The sequence below is a fragment of the Branchiostoma belcheri genome, unplaced genomic scaffold, assembly GCF_001625305.1.
Source record: "Branchiostoma belcheri isolate BF01 breed outbred unplaced genomic scaffold, Haploidv18h27 scaffold48, whole genome shotgun sequence".
Taxonomy (NCBI): domain Eukaryota; kingdom Metazoa; phylum Chordata; class Leptocardii; order Amphioxiformes; family Branchiostomatidae; genus Branchiostoma; species Branchiostoma belcheri.
The window spans coordinates 366349-387987 of record NW_017804109.1 but is presented as its reverse complement, the minus strand read 5'-3'; the positions used below and the strand labels follow the sequence as shown (position 1 = coordinate 387987).

The 21639-nt window shown below is 46.6% G+C and overlaps 2 protein-coding genes across 2 annotated transcripts in view; both read left to right on the top strand.

Moving 5' to 3' along the window:
• Positions 1-3149, top strand: part of LOC109479310 (IgGFc-binding protein-like) — a 5725-nt gene extending 2576 nt beyond the window's left edge. Inside the window, exons 5-10 of the mRNA XM_019781266.1 lie at positions 4-395; positions 733-980; positions 1372-1509; positions 1944-2092; positions 2402-2697; positions 2926-3149. Coding sequence (XP_019636825.1) covers positions 4-395; positions 733-980; positions 1372-1509; positions 1944-2092; positions 2402-2697; positions 2926-3149 — 1447 coding nt within the window. The remainder of the gene's footprint in view (positions 1-3; positions 396-732; positions 981-1371; positions 1510-1943; positions 2093-2401; positions 2698-2925) is intronic.
• A 682-nt stretch (positions 3150-3831) lies between these two features.
• LOC109479309 (platelet binding protein GspB-like) overlaps positions 3832-21639 on the top strand; it is a 28031-nt gene continuing 10223 nt past the window's right edge. The window contains exons 1-13 of the mRNA XM_019781265.1: positions 3832-4090; positions 4256-4478; positions 4512-5357; positions 5652-5947; positions 6116-6364; positions 6767-7036; positions 7258-7692; positions 7967-8080; positions 8622-8735; positions 15737-15975; positions 17636-17770; positions 18125-18182; positions 19636-19835. Of these exons, the coding sequence (XP_019636824.1) occupies positions 3832-4090; positions 4256-4478; positions 4512-5357; positions 5652-5947; positions 6116-6364; positions 6767-7036; positions 7258-7692; positions 7967-8080; positions 8622-8735; positions 15737-15975; positions 17636-17770; positions 18125-18182; positions 19636-19835 (3438 nt within the window). The remainder of the gene's footprint in view (positions 4091-4255; positions 4479-4511; positions 5358-5651; positions 5948-6115; positions 6365-6766; positions 7037-7257; positions 7693-7966; positions 8081-8621; positions 8736-15736; positions 15976-17635; positions 17771-18124; positions 18183-19635; positions 19836-21639) is intronic.

The window sequence follows — 21639 nt, the reverse complement described above, 5'->3', positions numbered from 1 at the left end:
AAGTAGCAGCGTGTCGGCAGAAGAGCCTGCAAGTAGCAGTGTGACGGCAGAGGAGCCTGCAAGTAGCAGCGTGTCGGCAGAGGAGCCTGCAAGTAGCAGTGTGTCGGCAGAGGAGCCCGGAAGTAGCAGTGTGTCGGCAGAGGAGCCCGGAAGTAGCAGTGTGTTGGCAAAGGAGCCTGGAAGTAGCAGTGTGTCGGCAGAGGAGTCTGGAAGTAGCAGTGTGACTGAAGAGGAGTCTGAAAGTAGCAGCGTGTCGGCAGAGGAGTCTGGAAGTCGCAGTGCGTCGGCAGAGGAGTCCGGAAGTAGCAGCGTGTCGGCAGAGGAGTCCGGAAGTAGCAGTGTGTCGGCAGACGAGTCCGGAAGTAGCAGCGTGTCGGCAGAGGCATCTGACAACAGTGAGTCGACAGAGAGGTCCGGAAGTGGAGCTGGATCTGTAGAGAACATCCAAGCTGCAGGTATCTTGTTTGTAGTTTGTTGTTGTCGTGATATCAGTGGCTGTGAAAAGAAGTGCTATGTATGTTTTCTTAGTGTTCTGAATATTATCAGTGATTACATTTACTTTCCGTGGGCAACGTAGCACAAGCCAACTATGGGCTTTAAAAAGGATCACTGTTTATTTCAAAAGTCATTTTTCAGAATTTTCCAGGGCACCATTCCAAAGTGCATACATCGTACATGTCATGTCACTGAATAGACGACGCAGTATTTTCACACTGGCTCTCGTTTTCCCAGCGTGTCCAGCAGAGAAGAGAATCTGCAGCGCAGCCGGAGACCCGCACTACAGAACGTTCGACAGAAGGCGTCACCACTTCCAAGGCCCGTGCAGATACACCTTCGCCAAGGACTGCGGAGCTAGCAGCGCCTTTACTGTAGAAACTCAAAACGTACCGCTAACCGTCAGGCCGGTTTCCGTCGTGCGGGAAGTGTACGTGAAAGCATACGGCTTTGATATCGGAATTCTTCAACGAAAGAAAGTAACGGTGAGTTGTGATTTTTTTTTTCTTGCTCGATGGAAGTTTATGATGTTTTGGTGTCACTATATCAGGATGACTCGGACTATTGCAAATCTGGTCAGCTTGGCCCAACGCCCTGGGTCGAATGCATCGTAGGCAAAAGAAGCCAATGTCCAACGTTCTTAACCTAACTGTATATCCTTTATATTTGTCCGATAAGTTCGAACTGTTGAGTGCAACGATTTTGAGGCCCCAAACCGCCAGCGCTTATAGCTAATCATCATGAGTATATAGTCCGATATTTCTCTGTATGATTCCTGTATTATTCTAGAATCACATTTTCAAGTTTTATGCGTACATCTGGTGTGGTGTTTTGGTCTACATGCAAAGAACGGAAAGCAATCTTTCCTCGGCACAGGTGAACAGCGTGCGGAGGTCGCTGCCCATCTCTGCAGCAGGCGGTAAGATCAAAGTGAGCGTGAGCGGCAGGTACGTCCGGGTGCGGCTGCCGGACCTGTGTGTGGAGGTTTTCTACGACGGGCGACACAGGGTCAAGGTAAGCGTGGCGCAGACTCGGTTACGTTACTTACGTTAGGCCCGTGTCACACATAGCATAATATATGCCTCCCGTCCGCCTGAAGACCATTGTTGGCAGTCAGTCGTAAGCAAGGCCATCTGTGGTTGAAATTGGTCGGTGAGGTTGCCTATTAGTCTTGAAGTCGTCTGTGAATTGTTTGTAAATCAGAAAAGTCACGCATTCTGCTTTAATGTGATCAGAGAAGTGAATTAAAGCCGAAATAGGATAGAATCCAGGTACTCCCAATCCAACGATGATCTCGGGGAAAGGGTGGTAAGGAAGTCCTGAACGTCTGCTAAAGACCGTTATGGTGCAAAGCCTATAGCTACTCTATCCATATACCTACCCCAGTACATGTATATCTAGTACTTATCTGACAGTGAGAAATGACCTGTTTGAAAACTGTCCTACAGGTTGAGGTTCTGGATAACTACAAGGACCAGATGTGCGGACTGTGCGGGAACTACAACGACAACCAAGGAGACGACTTCATTAAGGCAGACGGGACCCTCGCTTCGGACTGGACAGACTTCGGCAACAGCCATGTGGTCGACATGTCCACGTACGTTTGGTGTACTTTTTAGCTTCATCAATAAAATCAGTTGGCATTCAGAGAGGTTACAGTCCCTTTGGCCAAGCATGGCATTACAACCTTTTCATCGTAATGTGCACATCCTCCTTCATTACCTTCTTAAATGTCAAAGAAGGACGACCACGTACATACGACTTACATCCATAAAAGCACATGTACAAGAAATAAACACTACATTGACTGAAACATAATCGTTTGCTCTCACTTTTAAAGATTTAATATAATTGCAGAACATAAAGGTTGCACTCTTGTTATCGAGCATCTTTTTCTCTATCTCAGGTGTCCTGGAGGCGACATCGGCCCGACGTTTGCTGAAAGCCAGCTCGAATGTGACTCCAGCCTGAACGCCACCGTGTCGGCGCCGGACCAGTGCGGGCTGCTCCAAGCCGCGGGCGGCCCGTTCGCGGTCGGACACGACCTGGAGGACCCTTCGGGCGCCTTTGAGGACTGCGTGTACGACATGTGCGCGCGGGATGGAGACGTCGTCGGGCTGTGCGAGAACCTGGAGGCGTACGCGGACGCCTCGCGTGACGCCGGCGCGGCCGCCTTCGCCTGGCGAACTGCAGACCGCTGTCGTACGTTCCGTTGTCATACTAGGTTCATTACTTCTGGTGGGCGGAGATTGGGTTGATTGACAGCGTTGTGACTGGGTATTCCCTAGCTTAATGGTTATAAGGTAGCCGGATGTGTAGAGTTATTCTTATGACTCGGCTTTCCACTGGTAGTAGGATGTAGTAGAATATTTTTTTCGGGCAGACCATCTTGTCTCAGAGCAGACTCTAACTCTGGTTTCTGTCCCACAGCTTTGGAGTGCCCAGAAAACAGCGCGTACTCCACGTGCACAAGCGCCTGTCCTGCGACCTGCACGGACCCGGACGCTGCCGGCAGCTGTTCTCGCAGCGGCTGTGTAGAAGGCTGTGTGTGCGACGAAGGCTACGTCCTGAGTGGGCTAGCCTGCGTACCGCAGGAGCAATGTGGTTGCACCGACGACCAAGGGCGTTACTATGTGGTAAGCACAATAGGCTAGGAATGATGTCTTTGTTTTCTGTGCTTACTGTATCGTCGTTGTGATTCAGGGCGTGGCTCTAAACGGCTCTAAAGACAGCCTGCTGTAAAGAAACGTCATTTCGTGGATTATAATGTTTTCAAGTAATGGTGCTATAATTTTTTTCTTTATTATACATTGCTTTAGCTTGAAGAGAGCTGGGAAGAGGATGGTAAAGAGTGCGCTTGCAGAGAGGGCAACAGCATCGTTTGCGAGGGTGAGACAAAACTCTTCGTCCTTATTATTTTAAGAATATACAATGACGCACGTCTGTACCTTGAGTGATCCTTTTTGAGCATATTTTCAATATCAATATACTAGAACAAGTTACCCTGTGGGCATTGCACCACTTGTTTCACTGTTTTTCCCAGAATTGTCAGCAACATTGTTTAATCGCACCTTCACTTAGTTCACTTTTCATTTGAATACGTAACAAATTGTACTCAATCCAAGGAGGAATAAAAAATGACTGACAATATGTATGCACCTTTGAGTCCTGCGCAATATATAATAGAGGATACATGGTTAATTTGTTTATATGTTAATTGTAAATTGTGAATTGTTGATTACAATTGGTTGATTTTCAATTGTAAATATAGATATAACAAGGTCAGCAGAAACGTCTGGAGGTGGCAGTGAGTCAGTAGAGTCATCTGGAAACAGCATGTCGTCAGAGAGCTCCGGAAGTAGCAGCGTGTCAGCAGTGGAGTCCGGAAGTAGCAGTGTGTCGGCAGAGGAGTCCGGAAGTAGCAGTGTTACTGCAGAGGAGCCTGGAAATAGCAGCGTGTCGGCAGAGTCCGGAAGTAGCAGCGTGACGGCAAAGGAGTCTGGAAGTAGCAGCGTGTCGGCACAGAAGTCCGGAAGTAGCAACGTGTCGGCAGAAGAGCCTGCAAGTAGCAGTGTGACGGCAGAGGAGCCTGCAAGTAGCAGCGTGTCGGCAGAGTCCGGAAGTAGCAGCGTGTCGGCAGAGGAGCCTGCAAGTAGCAGCGTGTCGGCAGAGGAGCCTGCAAGTAGCAGCGTGTCGGCAGAGGAGCCTGCAAGTAGCAGCGTGTCGACAGGGGAGCCTGCAAGTAGCAATGTGTCCGCAGAGGAGTCCGGAAGTAGCAGTGTGTCGGCAGAGGAGCCTGGAAGTAGCAGCGTGTCGGCAGAGGGGCCTGCAAGTAGCAGCGTGTCAGAAGAGGAGTCCGGAAGTAGCAGCGCGTCTGCAGAGGAGCCTGCAAGTAGCATCGTGTCGGCAGAGGAGCCTGCAAGTAGCAGCGTGACTGCAGAGGAGCCTGCAAGTAGCAGTGTGACGGCAGAGGAGCCCGGAACGTAGCAGTGTGACAGCACGAGGACGTCCGGAAGTAGCAGCGTGTCGGCAGAGTCCGGAAGTAGCAGCGTGTCTGCAGAGGAGGCCGGAAGTAGCAGCGTGTTGGTAGAGGAGCCTGGGAGTAGCAGTGTGTCGACAGAGGAGCCTGGGAGTAGCGGCGTGTCGGCAGCGGAGTCCGGAAGTAGCATCGTGTCGGCAGAGGAGCCTGCAAGTAGCAGCGTGTTGGCAGATGAGTCCGGAAGTAGCAGCGTGTTGGCAGAGGAGCCCGGAAGTAGCAGTGTGTTGGCAGAGGAGCCTGCAAGTAGCAGTGTGTCGGCAGAGGAGCCTGGAAGTAGCAGTGTTTCGGCAGAGCAGCCTGGAAGTAGCAGTGTGTCGGCAGAGGAGCCCGGAAGTAGCAGTGTGTCGGCAGAGGAGCCTGCAAGTAGCAGCGTGTCGGCAGAGGAACCTGCAAGTAGCAGCGTGTTGGCAGAGGAGCCCGGAAGTAGCAGTGTGTTGGCAGAGGAGCCTGCAAGTAGCAGTGTGTCGGCAGAGGAGCCCGGAAGTAGCAGTGTGTCGGCAGAGGAGCCTGCAAGTAGCAGCGTGTCGGCAGAGGAACCTGCAAGTAGCAGCGTGTCGGCAGAGGAGCCCGGAAGTAGCAGTGTGTCGGCAGAGGAGCCTGCAAGTAGCATCGTGTCGGCAGAGGAGTCCGGAAGTAGCAGTGTGTCGGCAGAGGAGCCTGCAAGTAGCAGTGTGTCGGCAGAGGAGCCTGCAAGCAGCAGCGTGTCGGCAGAGGGGCCTGCAAGTAGCAGTGTGACTGCAGAGGAGCCTGCAAGTAGCAGTGTGTCAGCAGAGGAGCCCGGAAGTAGCAGTGTGTCGGCAGAGGAGCCCGGAAGTAGCAGCGTGTCGGCAGAGGAGTCCGGAAGTAGCAGCGTGTCGGCAGAGGAGTCCAGAAGTAGCAGCGTGTCGGCAGAGGAGCCAGGAAGTGGCAGCGTGTCGGCAGAGGAGTCCGGAAGTAGCAGCGTGTCGGCAGAGGAGCCTGCAAGTAGCAGCGTGTCGGCAGAGAAGCTTGCAAGTAGCAGCGTTTCGGCAGAGGAGCCTGGAAGTAGCAGCGTGTCGGCAGAGGAGTCCGGAAGAAGTAGCGTGACGGCAGAGGAGCCTGAAAGTAGCAGCGTGTCGGCAGAGGAGCCTCCAAGTAGCAGCGTGTCGGCAGAGGAGCCTCCAAGTAGCAGTGTGACTGAAGAGGAGCCTGAAAGTAGCAGCGTGTCGTCAGAGGAGCCGGCAAGTAGCAGTGTGTCGACAGTGGAGCCTGCAAGTAGCAGTGTGACTGAAGAGCAGCCTGGAAGTAGCAGCGTGTCGTCAGAGGAGCCTACAAGTAGCAGCGTGTCGGCAGAGGAGCCTGCAAGTAGCAGCGTGACTGAAGAGGAGCCTGGAAGTAGTATCGTGTCGGCAAAGGAGCCTGCAAGTAGCAGCGTGTCGACAGAGGAGTCCGGAAGTAGCAGCGTGTCGGCAGAGGAGCCTGCAAGTAGCAGCGTGTCGGCAGAGGAGCCTGCAAATAGCAGTGTGACTGAAGAGGAGTCCGGAAGTAGCAGCGTGTCGGCAGAGGAGCCTGCAAGTAGCAGTGTGTCGGCAGAGGAGTCCGGAAGTAGCAGCGTGTCGGCAGAGGAGCCTGCAAGTAGCAGTGTGTCGGCAAAGGAGCCTGCAAGTAGCAGTGTGTCGGCAGAGGAGTCTGCAAGTAGCAGTGTGTCGGCAGTGGAGCCTGCAAGTAGCAGCGTGTCGGCAGAGGAGCCTTTAAGTAGCAGTGTGCCTGAAGAGGAGCCCGTAAGTAGCAGCGTTACTGCAGAGGAGCCTGCAAGTAGCAGTGTGACTGCAGAGGAGTCCGGAAGTAGCAGCATGTCGGCAGAGTCCGGAAGTAGCAGCGTGTCGGCAGAGGAGTCCGGAAGTAGCAGCGTGTCGGCAGAGGAGCCAGGGAGTAGCAGCGTGACTGAAGAGGAGTCCGAAAGTAGTGAATCTGGAGGGAACGGTTCTGGACGGGGAGGGGCTGGAGGAAGGAACCCTAACGGAGCTGGATCTGGAGAGAACTCAGGTATATGTTTTAATGTATTATCATGAAAGTTTATCTGTGTTGGTAGTTACATGTTTAAGGTTCAAACTTTTGGTCCAACACAAAAATTCTCTCAGTAGACTGATTATGTATTAATATTGCCACCAAGAAGTAGATACTTTTTGCTGTTGATATAGTTTATTCTTAATGGTTTTTTTTTGGTTGGATCTGGTCTGATCACATTCTTTTTACATTTGCTGGGCAAAATAGGTCAACCGAATTCCGATGGCAGTGAGACGTCCGGAAGTTCCAGTGTGTCGACAGAGGATTCCAGAAGTTCCAGTGTGTCGACAGAGGAGTCCGGAAGTTCCAGTGTGTCGGTAGAAGAGCCTGGAAGTTCCAGTGTGTCGGCAGAGGAGTCCGGAAGTAGCAGCGTGTCGGGAGAGGAGTCCGAAAGTGGTGAATCTGGAGGGAACGGTTCGGGACGTGGAGGGGCAGGAGGAAGGAACCCTAACGGAGCTGGCTCTGGAGAGAACTCAGGTATATGTTTTAATGTATTATCATGAAAGTTCATCTGTGTTGGTAGTTAATTACATGTTTAAAATTAAAACTTTTGGTCCAACACAAAAAGTCTCTCAGTAGACTGATTATGTATTAATATTGCCACCAAGAAGTAGATACTTTTCGCTGTTGATATAGTTTGTTCTTAATGTTTTTCGGAGGGATCTGAACAATTATTTCACATTTGCTTGGCAAAATAGGTCAACCAAATTCCGATGGCAGTGAGACGTCCGGAAGTTCCAGTGTGTCGGCAGAGGATTCCGGAAGTAGGAGTGTATCGGCAGAGGAGTCCGGAAGTTCTAGTGTGTCGACAAAGGAGTCCGGAAGTTCCAGTGTGTCGACGGAGGAGTCCGGAAGTAGCAGCGTGTCGACAGAGGAGTCCGAAAGTTCCAGCGTGTCGACAGAGGAGTCCAGAAGTAGCAGCGTGTCGGCAGAGGAGTCCGGAAGTAGCAGCGTGTCTGCAGAGGAGTCCGGAAGTAGCAGCGTGTCAGCAGAGGAGTCCGGAAGTAGCAGTGTGTCGACAGAGGAGTCCGGAAGCGGTGAATCTGGAGGAAATGGTGCAGGACGCGGAGAGGCAGGGGCACCGGGAAGGGGCAATGGCGGTTCTGGATTGGGAGAGATTCCCCAAGCTCCAGGTAACTTTTTTATGTCATTGCTTTGAGGCTGTTTTTAGAGTTGCTTCTTATGTTGTCTAGAGCAACCTGAATATTAAAAGTAATTATATTTACTTTTCCTGGGCACCGTAGCGCATGCAACGTATGAGCTTGTCTCTGTGTCAACTTGAATTCTAGTGATACAGAAAGATCACGGTTTATTACATTAATGAAATATTAAAATTACGATATCTAATCAGAAAAAGTCTAAAGCATATGTGAATGCTTGTTTTTGTTCTCTCTTTCTCAAATATAGATTTTACCATCTGCACGCCGAACCCATGTTATAACGGGGGTGCTTGTACTGCCGGGGACGGTGTCTTCACCTGCACCTGCCTTCCCGGCTTCTCTGGGGATTGGTGCGGAACAAGTGCGTCACCTTGCTTTGATTTGATTTGATTTATTGAAATTGTAACAATACAATACACGTGGGACAAATGCAGCTGTTGCCGATGTTGTGGCCCACACATAGAAACAAATACAGGACAGACAGTACTCATTTTCACTTATGTGAGAAAAGTCGTCTAAAGTGCCTTTCCCAGGGGCACAAGATCGTTGGCATGTCAGGACTCGAACCCAGGACCTCTTGGTTCTGAGTCGAGCACTCTGCCGTTACGCCACACGACCTTGTTGTCTTTGGCAAGATATGCAATCGTTTATAGTGTTTTGTTCAAGATTTATTTTATTTCATTTGCATTTATCATTTATGTTTTGAGGATAGGACCAATTGTGTAAATTTGGACGACAGCTAACATAATAAACATATCCATTGTTTATCCCATGCCTATAGGACGCAGGAAAGAACATGGCAATAAGATTACGGACCGTCCAATCGGCTAGAGATGCATTAAGGGCGCAATGAGATGACTTGCGATACCTAAACATTTTGCTTACCCTTGTATTTGGCTTAGATATTGACGACTGCGACCCCAACCCGTGCCAGAACGGAGGCGTCTGTGACGACGGCGTGGATTCCTACACCTGTGACTGTGCGGCCGGATTTGAAGGGGATCAGTGTGAAATCAGTACGTTTAACTTTCATTCATCCAGAATTTGCATGTCAACATACGTAAGAAATAAAGAACTAGAAAGGTAACATTTGCAAAGCAAATGCACAATGTTTACCTCCCTATGTGGCCTGCTCTGATAATTCTTACTCAAACATATTCACATATGGTGACAAAAAAGGAGTCAAAATCCCTATAAAATTGCAACATGATGTACCCCAACACAAGTCACCATGGTGACAGACGGTCTGGGTCAGGTCATTGACCTGGTCAGTGTTTGGAACGGAAGAAGAAACAGAGTAAAAATAATATGTTTTCCTTCGGTAAACATAAAAATAAGATATTGCTTTTGATGCAAGTTGATTGTCTAACAATCTACATAGTATATCCCATTCAGAAAAAAAGTCGTCTATGGGCACGTAAAATGTTTATTTTTTTGACTACAGATATCAACGACTGTGACCCGAACCCATGTTATAACGGGGCTGCATGTACAGACGGGGATGACACCTTCACCTGTACCTGTCTACCCGGGTACTCTGGGGACTGGTGCGGCACAAGTGGGTGTGACTTTTGTAGTCTTCGGTTTTAACTCAGAGAATCAAGCAATGTGAAGCTCATACTCCAAAAACGGAATGGAAAATTATAATAAAGACGGTCTAGCTTTAGGAACATTGATATGTCTATAGAATCTATGCAATCGCTTCATGGTAGTGTTGTGATGTCGTTATTGACGACAGTTAACGTATCCCATGTCTCTAAGGTCATAGGAAAACGTATGTTAGAAGAGGGGCCGTACAATCCAACCAGCTACAGGTACAATGAGGATAATCTTGAAGTTGTACAATAAAATAAGAATAACTACTTAACGCTTTTGTTGTATTTGATTGCAGATATTGACGACTGCGACCCTAACCCATGTCAGAACGGAGGCGTCTGTACGGACGGTGTGGATTCCTACACTTGTGACTGTGCGGCCGGATATGAGGGGGATCAGTGTGAAATCAGTACGCGATTACCTTATATTTTCCATCCACCCATCCATCCTTCTATCCATTCATAAATTCATTCATCCATGCATCTATGCAGCCATCCATCCATTCATTCATCCATGCATCCATCCATCCATGCATCCATCCATCCATCCATCTATCCACCCATCCATCCATTCATCCATCCATCCACCCTTCTATCCATCCATCCATCCTTCCATCCATCCATCCACCATCCTTCCGTTCATTCAACCATCCATCCACCCATCCATCCTTCCATCCATCCATCAATCCTTCCACCTCTCCATCAATCCTTCCATCCATCCTCCCATCCATTTATCCATCCATCATTCCATCCATCCATCCATTCATCCATCCATCCATCCACCCATCATTCCATTCATTCAACCATCCATCCATGCATTCTCCCATCCATTCATCCATCCATCCAACCAACCAACTAACCAACCAACCAACCAACCAACCATCCATGTATTGTCGTTTAACTTTATGAAAGAGTGCTCCCGATACAAGTCGACAATTTGACAATCGACGAACAATCTGTCATTAAGAAAAAAAAAAGAAATCTGTGTTAATGTTCTTAGATTATATGATCATCATGGTTGGTAGCATTCATTCTTTCGTTTCATTTTTAATCATTTGTTTCCTTTGAATGCAGATATTGACGACTGTGAGCCCAATCCATGTCAGAATGGAGGAATCTGTACCGACGGCGTGGATTCGTACACTTGCGCCTGTGCCTCCGGATATGAGGGGGATCAATGTGAAGCAGGTAGATGCATATGCCATTCAAATTTCACAGGTTCTATCGAAGAGAAATTGTCATAGTGTTCTTATATTATAATCCTTTGTGTATTTTCTACCTTATGGCATGTTGTGTAGTAAAAATACTTATAATGTCAACTTATCATGAAAGTTCATCTGTGTTGGTACTTACATGTAAATTAAAACTTTAGATCCAACACAATAAAGTTCTTTCACCTGCTATAGAGCTTTCGACCAGTCACTCTGATCTTCCTCAGTACACTGACCCAATAAGGCTTGTCACGTGGCTTCTTTGAAGTGTGACATCAACACTGGGTTAAAGGTTTAACTTTAAACATAATGTCAACTTGTTTTACATGTTTACAGACATTGATGGTTGTTCTCCCGACCCGTGTGATGCCAACGCCGAATGTCAGGACAACGCTGCTCCCGACACCGGAGCCACCTGTACCTGTAATGACGGGTATGAGGGAGATGGAGAAACAGAGGGATCCGGATGTACAGGTATTCCGGCAGTGCCTAAGAAGTATAATTTTAAATGATTTCATACTGTTCTGCTACCACTCGTGTCTTTTCCCATGTTGTATCATCTGCATACTAAAGCTGCAAGGAAAGTTGTCTTGATAATTTGGAAAAAGTCCACGTTCTGCCTTTATTCAAAATGAAATGGTGGCTCACTGAAAAACAACGCCGCCCATGAAATCGGCATCGCGATTCGGGAAAATGAACAGCATTACGTACCATTTTTACAGCTTACAGTCCCTACCTGTGATATTCTTCATGAGCATAAACTTATGACATTAAATAATGGCAAGAACTTGGAAAAACATCTTTGCTGCCCTGAAATCGCTTTGGGTGCCATTAAGCCTGGACGTTCCGTATCTTTACAGACATCGACGGCTGTTCTCCCAACATTAACCCGTGTGATCCCAACGCCGCATGCGGAGACATTGCCGCTCCCGACACTGGGGCTACCTGCACCTGTAACGACGGGTATGAGGGCGACGGAGAAGTATGTACAGGTAATGACATCTTCCTGGAGTTTAGTCAGGTTCATGCTGACAGCAACAGAGCACGCCATTCTGAAAGGTTACACATATAACTGTTGCAACAATACTGGATCAGTTGAGGGGATCTAGATCTTGACCACAAACAAGGGGAACACATCCTTATTTCTCACCCCAGGGGACATCCCTAACCAAAGATAGTTACTCATTTTCATCTGCGTTGAGAGAGGAAACAAGTGAAAAGTGCTGTTTTAAGCTTTTCCCAAGAGCACAACATTGAGGCATACTAGGCATGTTGTGGTTTACTGCCAAGTTTTGCAGACAGCATATAACCTCTTCATTGACTAGATAGTGATAGTTTACAAACCTCTCTTAACCATTGTGGATTGTATAATTCCAGCCGTACAATGCCCCACGCTGATGGCCCCTGAACACGGAGCGATGAGTCCTGAAGAGGCGGACTCCTACGTGTACCAGGACGAGGTGGAGTTCTCCTGTAACGAGGGATACGAACTGGACGGCGCCGACAGGGTGGCGTGCCAAGCGGATCGAAAATGGAGCGATTCTGCTCCAACATGCAAACGTAAGACATATTTTGTGACTGGAATCGTACAAACATGACAATAAACGATATAGTTTGTGACTCCTTCTCCTCCACTGCGTTTTGAATCCGTAGTTGTTGAAACGTCCTGAAGCTGCATTCAGTATTTCTTCATCTCCTTCCACTGTGGCTTGTGTCTTGCGAGCTCTCTTAGCTTTTGGAGTTTCCTTTCTGTTTTAGGAGGTCCAATTCAGTTCCTGTGTACAAAGAGTTTGTTTTATTATTCACAGCATCAAAAATAGTGCATGTACCTTTAACTCATAATACATGTACAAACCTGTCAGAGGCTATCGGCTTTATCAGTTGTATTTACTTTGTTATACCAGCTGTACAGTGCGACCCGTTGTCGGCGCCGGCCAGGGGAACACTGAGTCCCGCAGATGCCAGAACATATCAGGACGCCGTGCAGGTAACCTGTGAGGACGGTTACGAGTTGGACGGAGCCGCTAGTGTGACCTGCCAGGCTGACGGTACATGGAGCGAGCCTCTTCCGGAATGCAAAGGTACAGATACGGCCTGGCCTTCTGGCTGTTTGTTTGTTTGTTTGTTTGTCTATTTGTTTGTTTGTTTGCACAATTGTTTGAGCCTTTGTTTTTTTATGAGAAAATTATTGCCGCTTTTTTTGTAGTCACGAGAGAACAGGTCAGATAAAATATAACAAGATACAGGTAATCATATGATTGGAATCCTATATTGGAGTCCATAAACATATACGTACAAAGTCTATATTGTCGTCTTTCAATATATTCAAACAAGGTTGATTCAAGACTTTTATTAATGTAGATGATGAAGCTGAATTCTAGCATCATTATTCAGACTGGAAAAGTCTGCAAAATGGTATATATCTATTTCTTGATCATAAAAAAACATCTGGGTGGTACCTTCAGTTTAGGACAACTGATTTCTAAGGTAGCCCAACAGAACAGTTACAAAGGGCATAATTAAATAATTAAATAATAATTAAATAATTAAACATAGAGAAAATAAATATTATGAACAAAGAGTACAAGTAATCAATCAATCAAACATGATATGAGAAGAAAGTTTCAAAGGTTCGAAATGTTTCATGATTTCAGCCGTGCAGTGCCCCACGCTGATGGCCCCAGAACACGGAGCGATGAGTCCTGAAGGAGCGGACTCCTATCTGCGTCGAGAAAGGAAATAGGCATTAATGCCAATTTCTCAAGGGCTCAGCATTGAGGCCTGCTTTGCATGTTGCAGTAGACTCAGGTTCCGTTTACTCTGTGGTATCCAAACGTTTTCTAACATTTGTATAATTTGTATAATTCCAGCCGTGCAGTGCCCCACGCTGATGGCCCCAGAACACGGTGCGATGAGTCCTGAAGAGGCGGACTTCTATGAATACCAGGACGAGGTGGAGTTCTCCTGTAACCAAGGTTACGAGATGGAAGGGTCGTCGTCTGTGACGTGTCAAGCTGACAAAGAATGGAGTGCTCCTGTTCCAACATGCACAGGTAAGAAGACATATTAACGATGCAATATCTCCCCATGGCTTAACGTTATACTATAGCGTACATGCTGTAACGCGACATTACTCCATCTTGTATTAGCAGATGGAAAAAGTGGATCTCTTTACCCAGTACCAAAGAACGTATCAGCATTAACTTAATAGTTTGAAAAGCCATTTACCAAGTTGAACGGTTTATTCACGATTACAGCTGTGCAGTGCCCCATGCCAATGGCCCCTGAAAACGGAGCGCTGAGTCCTGAAGGAGCGGGCTCTTACGTGTACCAGGACCAGGTGGAGTTCTCCTGTAACGAGGGATTTGAGCTTGATCTTGAGGGCGCCTCAAGTGTCACGTGCCAAGCTGACCAGGAATGGAGTGCACCTGCCCCGACTTGTGCACGTAAGACAATGTCTGATGAAGGCTATTTTTTATTATCATTTGCCATTTTATGTACTCTTCTTTGTCAATGGTGGGGCTAAGATTAGCAACCTGCTAGAGATGCCCACTACTGTGTCCTGTACGTTTCTATGTTTCTCAATAAAAAGGTCTCATTGGCTACATGGCGTTTGGTCTGAAACTAACATCCACTGATTGTAGTTAGCAAAATATCAGTTCAGTTCAATTCACTCTCAATGAAATGACCGCAGTTTCTCCAAAAGTCCATGTCGAACGAAGCTCACCGTCTCGAAGTGCAAAATCCTCATCGATTATCTCCTTTAACAGTTCGAATGTCTACAAAATACTAAAATTAAGTTAACTCTGCGATCCAACCACACATTATCAGTGTACTTGCAGCTGTATAACCATTCGTCGGTGTAACACACCGAAATGTGTTGGTACAAGATGCACAGTCTAATATATATTATGTGAACTGCTTTCTCTTGTGCTGCAGGTATTGATCGGTGCGATCCTAACCCATGTCAGAACGGTGGCGCGTGTACCGAAGTTGGAGATTCCTACACTTGTGACTGTGCGGACGGATTTGAGGGAGACGACTGTGAAATCAGTAAGTGGCATTTATCGAAATAGAAACAGATTACGGATAGTTGATATGTATACCCACGTTACTTGGGCCGTTACATGTCATAATTTTGATTGCAATTGGCCCTCGAGCGTGGATTTGGAATAAGGTTCTGATAATTTATCAAATTCTCGCAATTCATTTTAAAAGCATGTAGTTTAATACTTGGTTATTTTACTGTGAATACCAGGCAATACGTCAACATAAAAAGAGGAAGCCTTGTGCTCAAGAACAGTGACATTCGACGTGGAGTCCATAGAACTATACCTACCTAGAACTATAGCGATCAGCTAAGCCGTTGGGCAAGAACAAACCCAGATGGAAGAAAAGTCATGGTCTCTGTACAGATAAATTTATATTTCTAATGAGCTTAGACAAACCTTGTGTATTGAAACATATCTGTTCTTACATTTTTGCCATTACATGTACTAAGAAACGAGAAGAAACCGAATTTACTTGATTGTAGCTACTTGACGATGTATATATGTAACGTTATTCCATCCTTTTTTGTGACCTGTACTTAACCCAGTGGGTATGTGTGTACAATAAAGGTCTTTATTCATTCATTATGTCTCACAAGGGACAAAAAGAAGAAAAAAAGTTAGTATGTCACCCTAATCGTGGACAAGAAAAGAAACCAAATCATTTAGAAGTATGTTTTTTCTTCTTGTTTGCAGATATAGACGACTGTACCCCCGATCCGTGCAGGAACGGAGCGGTCTGTACTGACGGCGCCAACTCGTTCAGCTGCGAGTGTGCTGACGGATACCACGGGCCTACGTGTGAGCTAGTTATAAGTAGGTCTAATTTGCATATTTTTTGCTTTCTTTCGTCTACCATGTAGCTCTTAAGTGGCGCCTCTTCCTCTAGAACTCAAATCTAATACTGTAAGTTTTGCGCAAAATTTTACGTACATTTACAGGGGGCGATCTTCTAACAAGATACACAAGATAATTATATTGCAATTGTTTGCTATCACAGCAATGTCAGACTATGTGGCCTATGAAGATCCCCACCACACAACATTCGACGGAACGTCTCACGTCTGTATGTGTATCAGCATAGCCGGTATAACCGCCATTCTGCGTAACACACCAGCTAACATCTGAAAAACCTATGACATTTCCAACGTTTTCTTTACAGCAAAGTCGGTCTGCGTGGCCTACGGAGATCCCCACCACACGACGTTCGACGGGACGTCCCACGACTTCCAGGGCATGTGCCGCTACACCCTGACGAAGGACCTGAGCGGCGGGGCGGACTTTAACGTGGAGGTCCAGGAGGTTCCGCTGCCCTGGCTGGAGAGCGCCTCCGTCGTGAGGGAGGTGTATCTGGAGGCATACGGGTACACCGTCGGCATCCGGCAGCACAAGATCGTGTCGGTGGGTAACATTATCTTCTGCCTGTCTTAAAGTTGCGTTTTTTTTCTTTATTATATGTATTTATTTAGTGGTGCCGTAAACATAAGTGCTTTCCATTTGAGTGCGGCACTATCATGTCCTGTACCTTTTCTATGTGATTGAATTTTAAAAAAACTAGAAAGGCCAATATTTGCTTTGGAGCAAATACAGCGATGGGTTCACCACATTTTACGACATGGCAGGGAAAGAATGAGAAACACAAGGGAAAACAATGATTTACATTGATATAACTATAATATGAAGTAACATACAACTAAAACAACAGTTGGATAGCTATTCCCTACTTTATTGGTTAGGATTTTTAATTGCATAATGCAAACTGTTGATTTTCAAAATAAAAAAAAAACGTTCATGCCCCGCATTCCAATGCTGTAGCAGGAAAGCTTGAAATACCTACCAAAACACTTGAATAAAGACATACTGTCAGTATGGAAATGCTCTGTGCAGGTGTTAATCAAGTTAAATCCCAACAGCCAATCAGCAAGAAATGCTCTGTGCAAGTGGAAATGCTCTGTGCAGGTGTTAATCAAGTTAAATCCCAACAGCCAATCAGCAAGAAGTATAGAGGAAAGCTGCATGCCTATTGGTTGATGCCCTGCATTCCATTGTGATGACTCATGCCCAGACGTGGTAACACTAACACAGTAATACATTTGCTATAACACAGCCAAAAAACTCAAATAAAACCATTCTAAAAGCCTGTATCACAAAAATTTAAAAAACGCCTAGGGGTATTTGCCCACTGTACCTCCATACCAAATTTCAGGAATTAGGCCCTAAAATGAAGAAGCTGAATCCATTTAAAAATGGCAGGAAAAGAAGAAGAAGAAGAAGAAACATCAGAAAAAGCAATATGGGTTCACCACCACTTCGTGGTGTGGTGAACCCATAAACATTATCTTCGCCTTCACGATACATATCTTCTCTGAGTGGATTTCCTTTTTACACCTCTACTTACAAAATGTCAATTTCTCACCCTGCTCACCTGGCCAACTCTAGACCTGCAGGTCTGTCAGTCGTCAGCCTCAGGGATAGATCAGTCCTTGCAACCCTGTCTTGTGTCAGGTTTTTTACTTCCTTAAAACCCCTCTGCTCTCTCTCTCTCTGATCTCTCTGATCTTTCAATTATCCTTGAGAATTTATTCATTTATTTATTTATTCGGCTGTAAAAAGACAAATTGTACAGCCAGGGCAGCCCAACTAGTCAGGCGGCTATTATTAAGGGCTTGCCCTGCTGACAAGACAAACATTTACACATACATTACAACAATACAATACATCAACATGGAGAGGTCAGGGTCACACACCTAAGGCTTATAGGGGTCGCCTAGAGAGTCCCATAGCTTCCTTTTGAAGGAGGCAATAGTGGTGGCAGTGCGAGCGTCAGTGGAAAGAGTGTTCCAGAGTGACGTTGCTCGGTGAAAGAATGTTCTCTGAGAATATCCTTGAGAACATGTCTGAAAACTAAACTCTCTGATGTCCTGTCGCCATCGGACGTTGCTCACACCTCACCAGTGACCTACTACTAAGCGAGGTTATGTTAGTGTTCGGAAGACCACATTCGGCTATATTGGGCAGAGGCTCTACGGCCTTAAAAACTACATTTGTGCCCTTAAAACAGGTGGGGGATGAGGTACGCACGCTGCCCTTCAGCCTGGCCGGCGGCAGGATCCAGGTCCAGCTGAGCGGGCTGTTTGTGCACGTCCAGACCGATCTCGGCGTGGAGGTCTTCTACGACGGGAACCACTATGCCAAGGTAGGGTCCGTACATCAGTACTTTGTAAGGTTGCACCGCATGTCATCTGTTGTCTGCAGTTTGGTAAAAGAAAGAAGCCATCAAAAATGGATTTTACAAGTACTAGTCTGTATTTTCTTTTACATATTAGTATATCTTGGTAGTCCGTCGCAATCAAAATTACTTTCAGTGTCGTTATATTAGTACATAGTGTTTGCAGTGTTAGCGGTTTACACCTATTGCACCACGTGTAGTCATCTGTGCATTTCACTCTTTAGGACATGAATACGCAAGAAAACTATGATATCATTGGTCAACGTCGTTGGTCCAAACTAACGCCCGCATTTTATGACCCCCCTTCCAATTCTGCCGCAGGTGGTGGTTCCCTCGAACTACCAGAACCAGGTGGGCGGGCTGTGCGGAAACTTCAACGGCGACCCTGACGACGACTTCACCACCCCGGACGGAACCGTGGCGTCCGATGTGAACACGTTCGGGACCAGCTGGCTCACCAGCGCAGCGTCGTACGTATGACTACTTTAGATAATCTACAAGCAGATCCCTTTCGGTGGTAAAAAGACAGTATCAAATTGGCCAGGCAGTGTCCATTAGCCAGAGAAGGTCGGCCGCCACCGACGGGTGGGGGTAGCGACAAAAAAACAGCCATATATAAAAAGGTAACGATCATTCCCCCACAGCCTCTGCTTGGAGAGTATATATACTTTAGATACTTTGGGTTCATCCTGCCACTCATACCAACGGGTGTAACGGGGAGGTTCAGTCAACGTTCTGTTGCTAGCTTGTTAGTTAAGCCCCTGTCACACATTCAGACCATTTCCCCGAACACCAGCCGACCAAGTTTGGCACTCTGAACAGATTTAGGCCACGCCTACCTTTCTATAGGAATCGAATTTGAGTCTAGTTCTAGATTCTGTGCGATGATGTTCGCTGTATCCTTATCACTAGTAACAGTATCAACGACATAGGATAAAGATATAAGCCGTGTCTTCCCTTGTTGTACTCACAATGGGATGTTTATTTATACAATCTCTTGTAGTTGTCCAGAAGGCATCGTCAGCCCGGTAGGAGAACCTCCGCGTTGCGACGACGGCATCCGAGCAGCTGCCGAGTCTCCGGACCGCTGCGGGCTGCTGAAGGAGCCGGGCGGACCGTTTGGTGTCTGCCACGACGCCGTGGACCCAGAGCGCTTCTTCCAGAACTGCGTCTTCGACATGTGCGCGCGGAACGGGAACGTCGTCGGTCTCTGCGAGGATTTCCAGACCTACGCTGACGCCTGCGTGGATGCCGGCGTGCATTCGTTCTTCTGGAGAACCCACAGTCTTTGTCGTAAGTCACTCCTTGTGCAGCATCTTTTTCTATTGAGCGTCGTGGCAATAGAATAATATACTCTCTGATGTCCTGCTTTCTTTCAAGCATATCTTGTATCTTTTCATGATTCATTTCTGTGTCTGTAGCTGTATCGGTATACCCAGTATAATCACCCTTCGGCGTAACACACCAGCTTCTGTATCTGTACAGCCAGTATAACCACCCTTCGGCGTAACACACCAGCTTCTGTATCTGTATAGCCGGTATAACCACCCTTCGGCGTAACACACAAGCTTCTGTATCTGTATAGACGGTATAACCTCCCTTCGGCGTAACACACCAGCTGTCTCTGTATCTGGATAACCGGTATAACCGCCCTCCGGCGTAACACACCGGCTTCTGTATCAGTATAGCCGGTATATCCGCCCTTCGGCGTAACGTCTGTATAGACGGTATAACCGCCTTTCGGCGTAACAGGCACGCGGCGCGGCGGCAGCTGGCACCATTTGATACACTCAAAATTCAATGGTCCTCCTTTTTTTATTATCATGCAACAGCCGGGCAGTGCCCACCACACAGCCAGTACTCGGCTTGCACCAGTTTCTGCCCCGCGACCTGCGCCAGTGACACGCCCAGTGACTGCGCCCATGACTGTGTGGAAGGCTGTCAGTGCGACCCTGGCTACGTGCTGAGCGGACAGGACTGCGTGCCAGAGGACGACTGTGGCTGTACCCACAGCGACGGGCGCTATCTCGCGGTTGGTACAATTCCATTTTTTTTTAAATCTCTTCATACGTTACGTTATGTTATCTTATGTTATGTTATGTTATGTTATGTTACGATACGTTACGTTACGTTTATGTTACGACTGTGGCTGTATCCATAGCGACGGACGCTATCTCGCGGTTGCTACAATTCCATTTCTAACACCTCACGTTACGAGACGTTACGTTACGTTATGTTACGTTACGTGTTTTTTATTGCATTTCACAAAAACATACATAACACATACAGAAAAACAAAAGGACAAAGTTCAAGAACTAGTAAAGACATAGACCACGGATCCATAATAGAAGGTGGAAAATAAATAAACTATGACGTAAATAAATAATATCTACCATAAATAACAGCAGAATAAAAAATGGTAGATATTACAACAAAATAGTAATGTTACGTTACGTGTTAACGTTACGTGATTTTCGATTAAGACGTACTATCTTGCTATTCTCGGCTTTCACGTGACGTCACGGGACATTAGCATATGGGCGCGCGCCGGGCGCCCGCCATGATTGTGCCCCTTTGTTCTAGCGTCCCTTTAATCACCAAGGGCAAGGCAGCGCGTGGGTCAACTTTATCGGTAAGTTTCTCTTTTTCTTCGTAAAATACGGCCACATGAATGCCTGTATGGAGCAGGGGATATTGTTCGGAGGTTTGTGGTTGAATATTTTGATGTAAGATCACCGATTCTTAGCGTAATCTTAGCGTAATCTTAGCGGATTCCCTCCGGCGATTTTGTTTGTGTAATTATGTACTTAACCCCGTTTCGGTTTCGCTGCGGCTTTGGTTACACTTTCAGTTTCTGATTCTAAATACTAACTCCTGGCGAATGGAATCCAAGTAAGAATTAGACATTACGACTTTAGCTCGCTGTCGACAGAAATTTAACAGCATTTTGACCGCAGAATTTTGATTGTTTTTCGGTAGATTGCGGTGTTGTAATGGGGGAGGGGGGCGATTGTTTACGTGTCATGACAGTATGCCCCGTTTTGTAGGACCCCAGTAAGAATGTTTAAATCTTTTTCACAGAACGTACATTTGGCTGATTGTGGCAATTTTCAGTAGTGATGTACCAGTATTTACGGTATTTTGTCATACTTAGGTCAGCAACATTTTGTGGTCTGGGTGAAATGTGTTACACTTAGCTTTACCTTTTGAGAACAGTTTTTTTTTGACTGAGTCTCACATGTATGTGAATTATTTTTAGCAGTTATACATGCATGGACTGGACTGTGTAAGTATAAAGTCATATACATGCATGGACTGGACTGTGTTAGTATAAAGTCATGTTTAGTCTATCATTCTAATGAAATTTTCTTTTATTGCATGTTTTTTAGGTGCTGATTTTGGCTGAATCCAGATGTTACCCTGTCCTCAAACCAAGAGTGTACCAGTACTCTCAAAGTATGCCCTGGCTTTAGAAAGCCATGTCAAGCGACGATATCTGGAGAAGATTGCAGTCATAGATGTCGATCCAGTGACCGTGCCAAGTGATCAGTTTGATCCTCAGTGTTTGCCACCTGTGGAACAGTCAGACTTGTTCAGCTATCTAGTCCTTCAGACTAGCCATTATACAAACGAACAGTTTAAGAACTACAAGAGTCTAGAGGCATACAACCACGTCGTGTCTGGCTTTGTCGCAGCCGTCAGTGGCAAACTTATCGCAGGGAAACATGTAGTGATCGCAAAAGTTCGACACTCACAGCGAATGAATGACCCCCTGGTAGACTTGTGGCTGATAATCAGGACAGATGGAGCTGTCATCTCTGCACACTGCCTCGGCT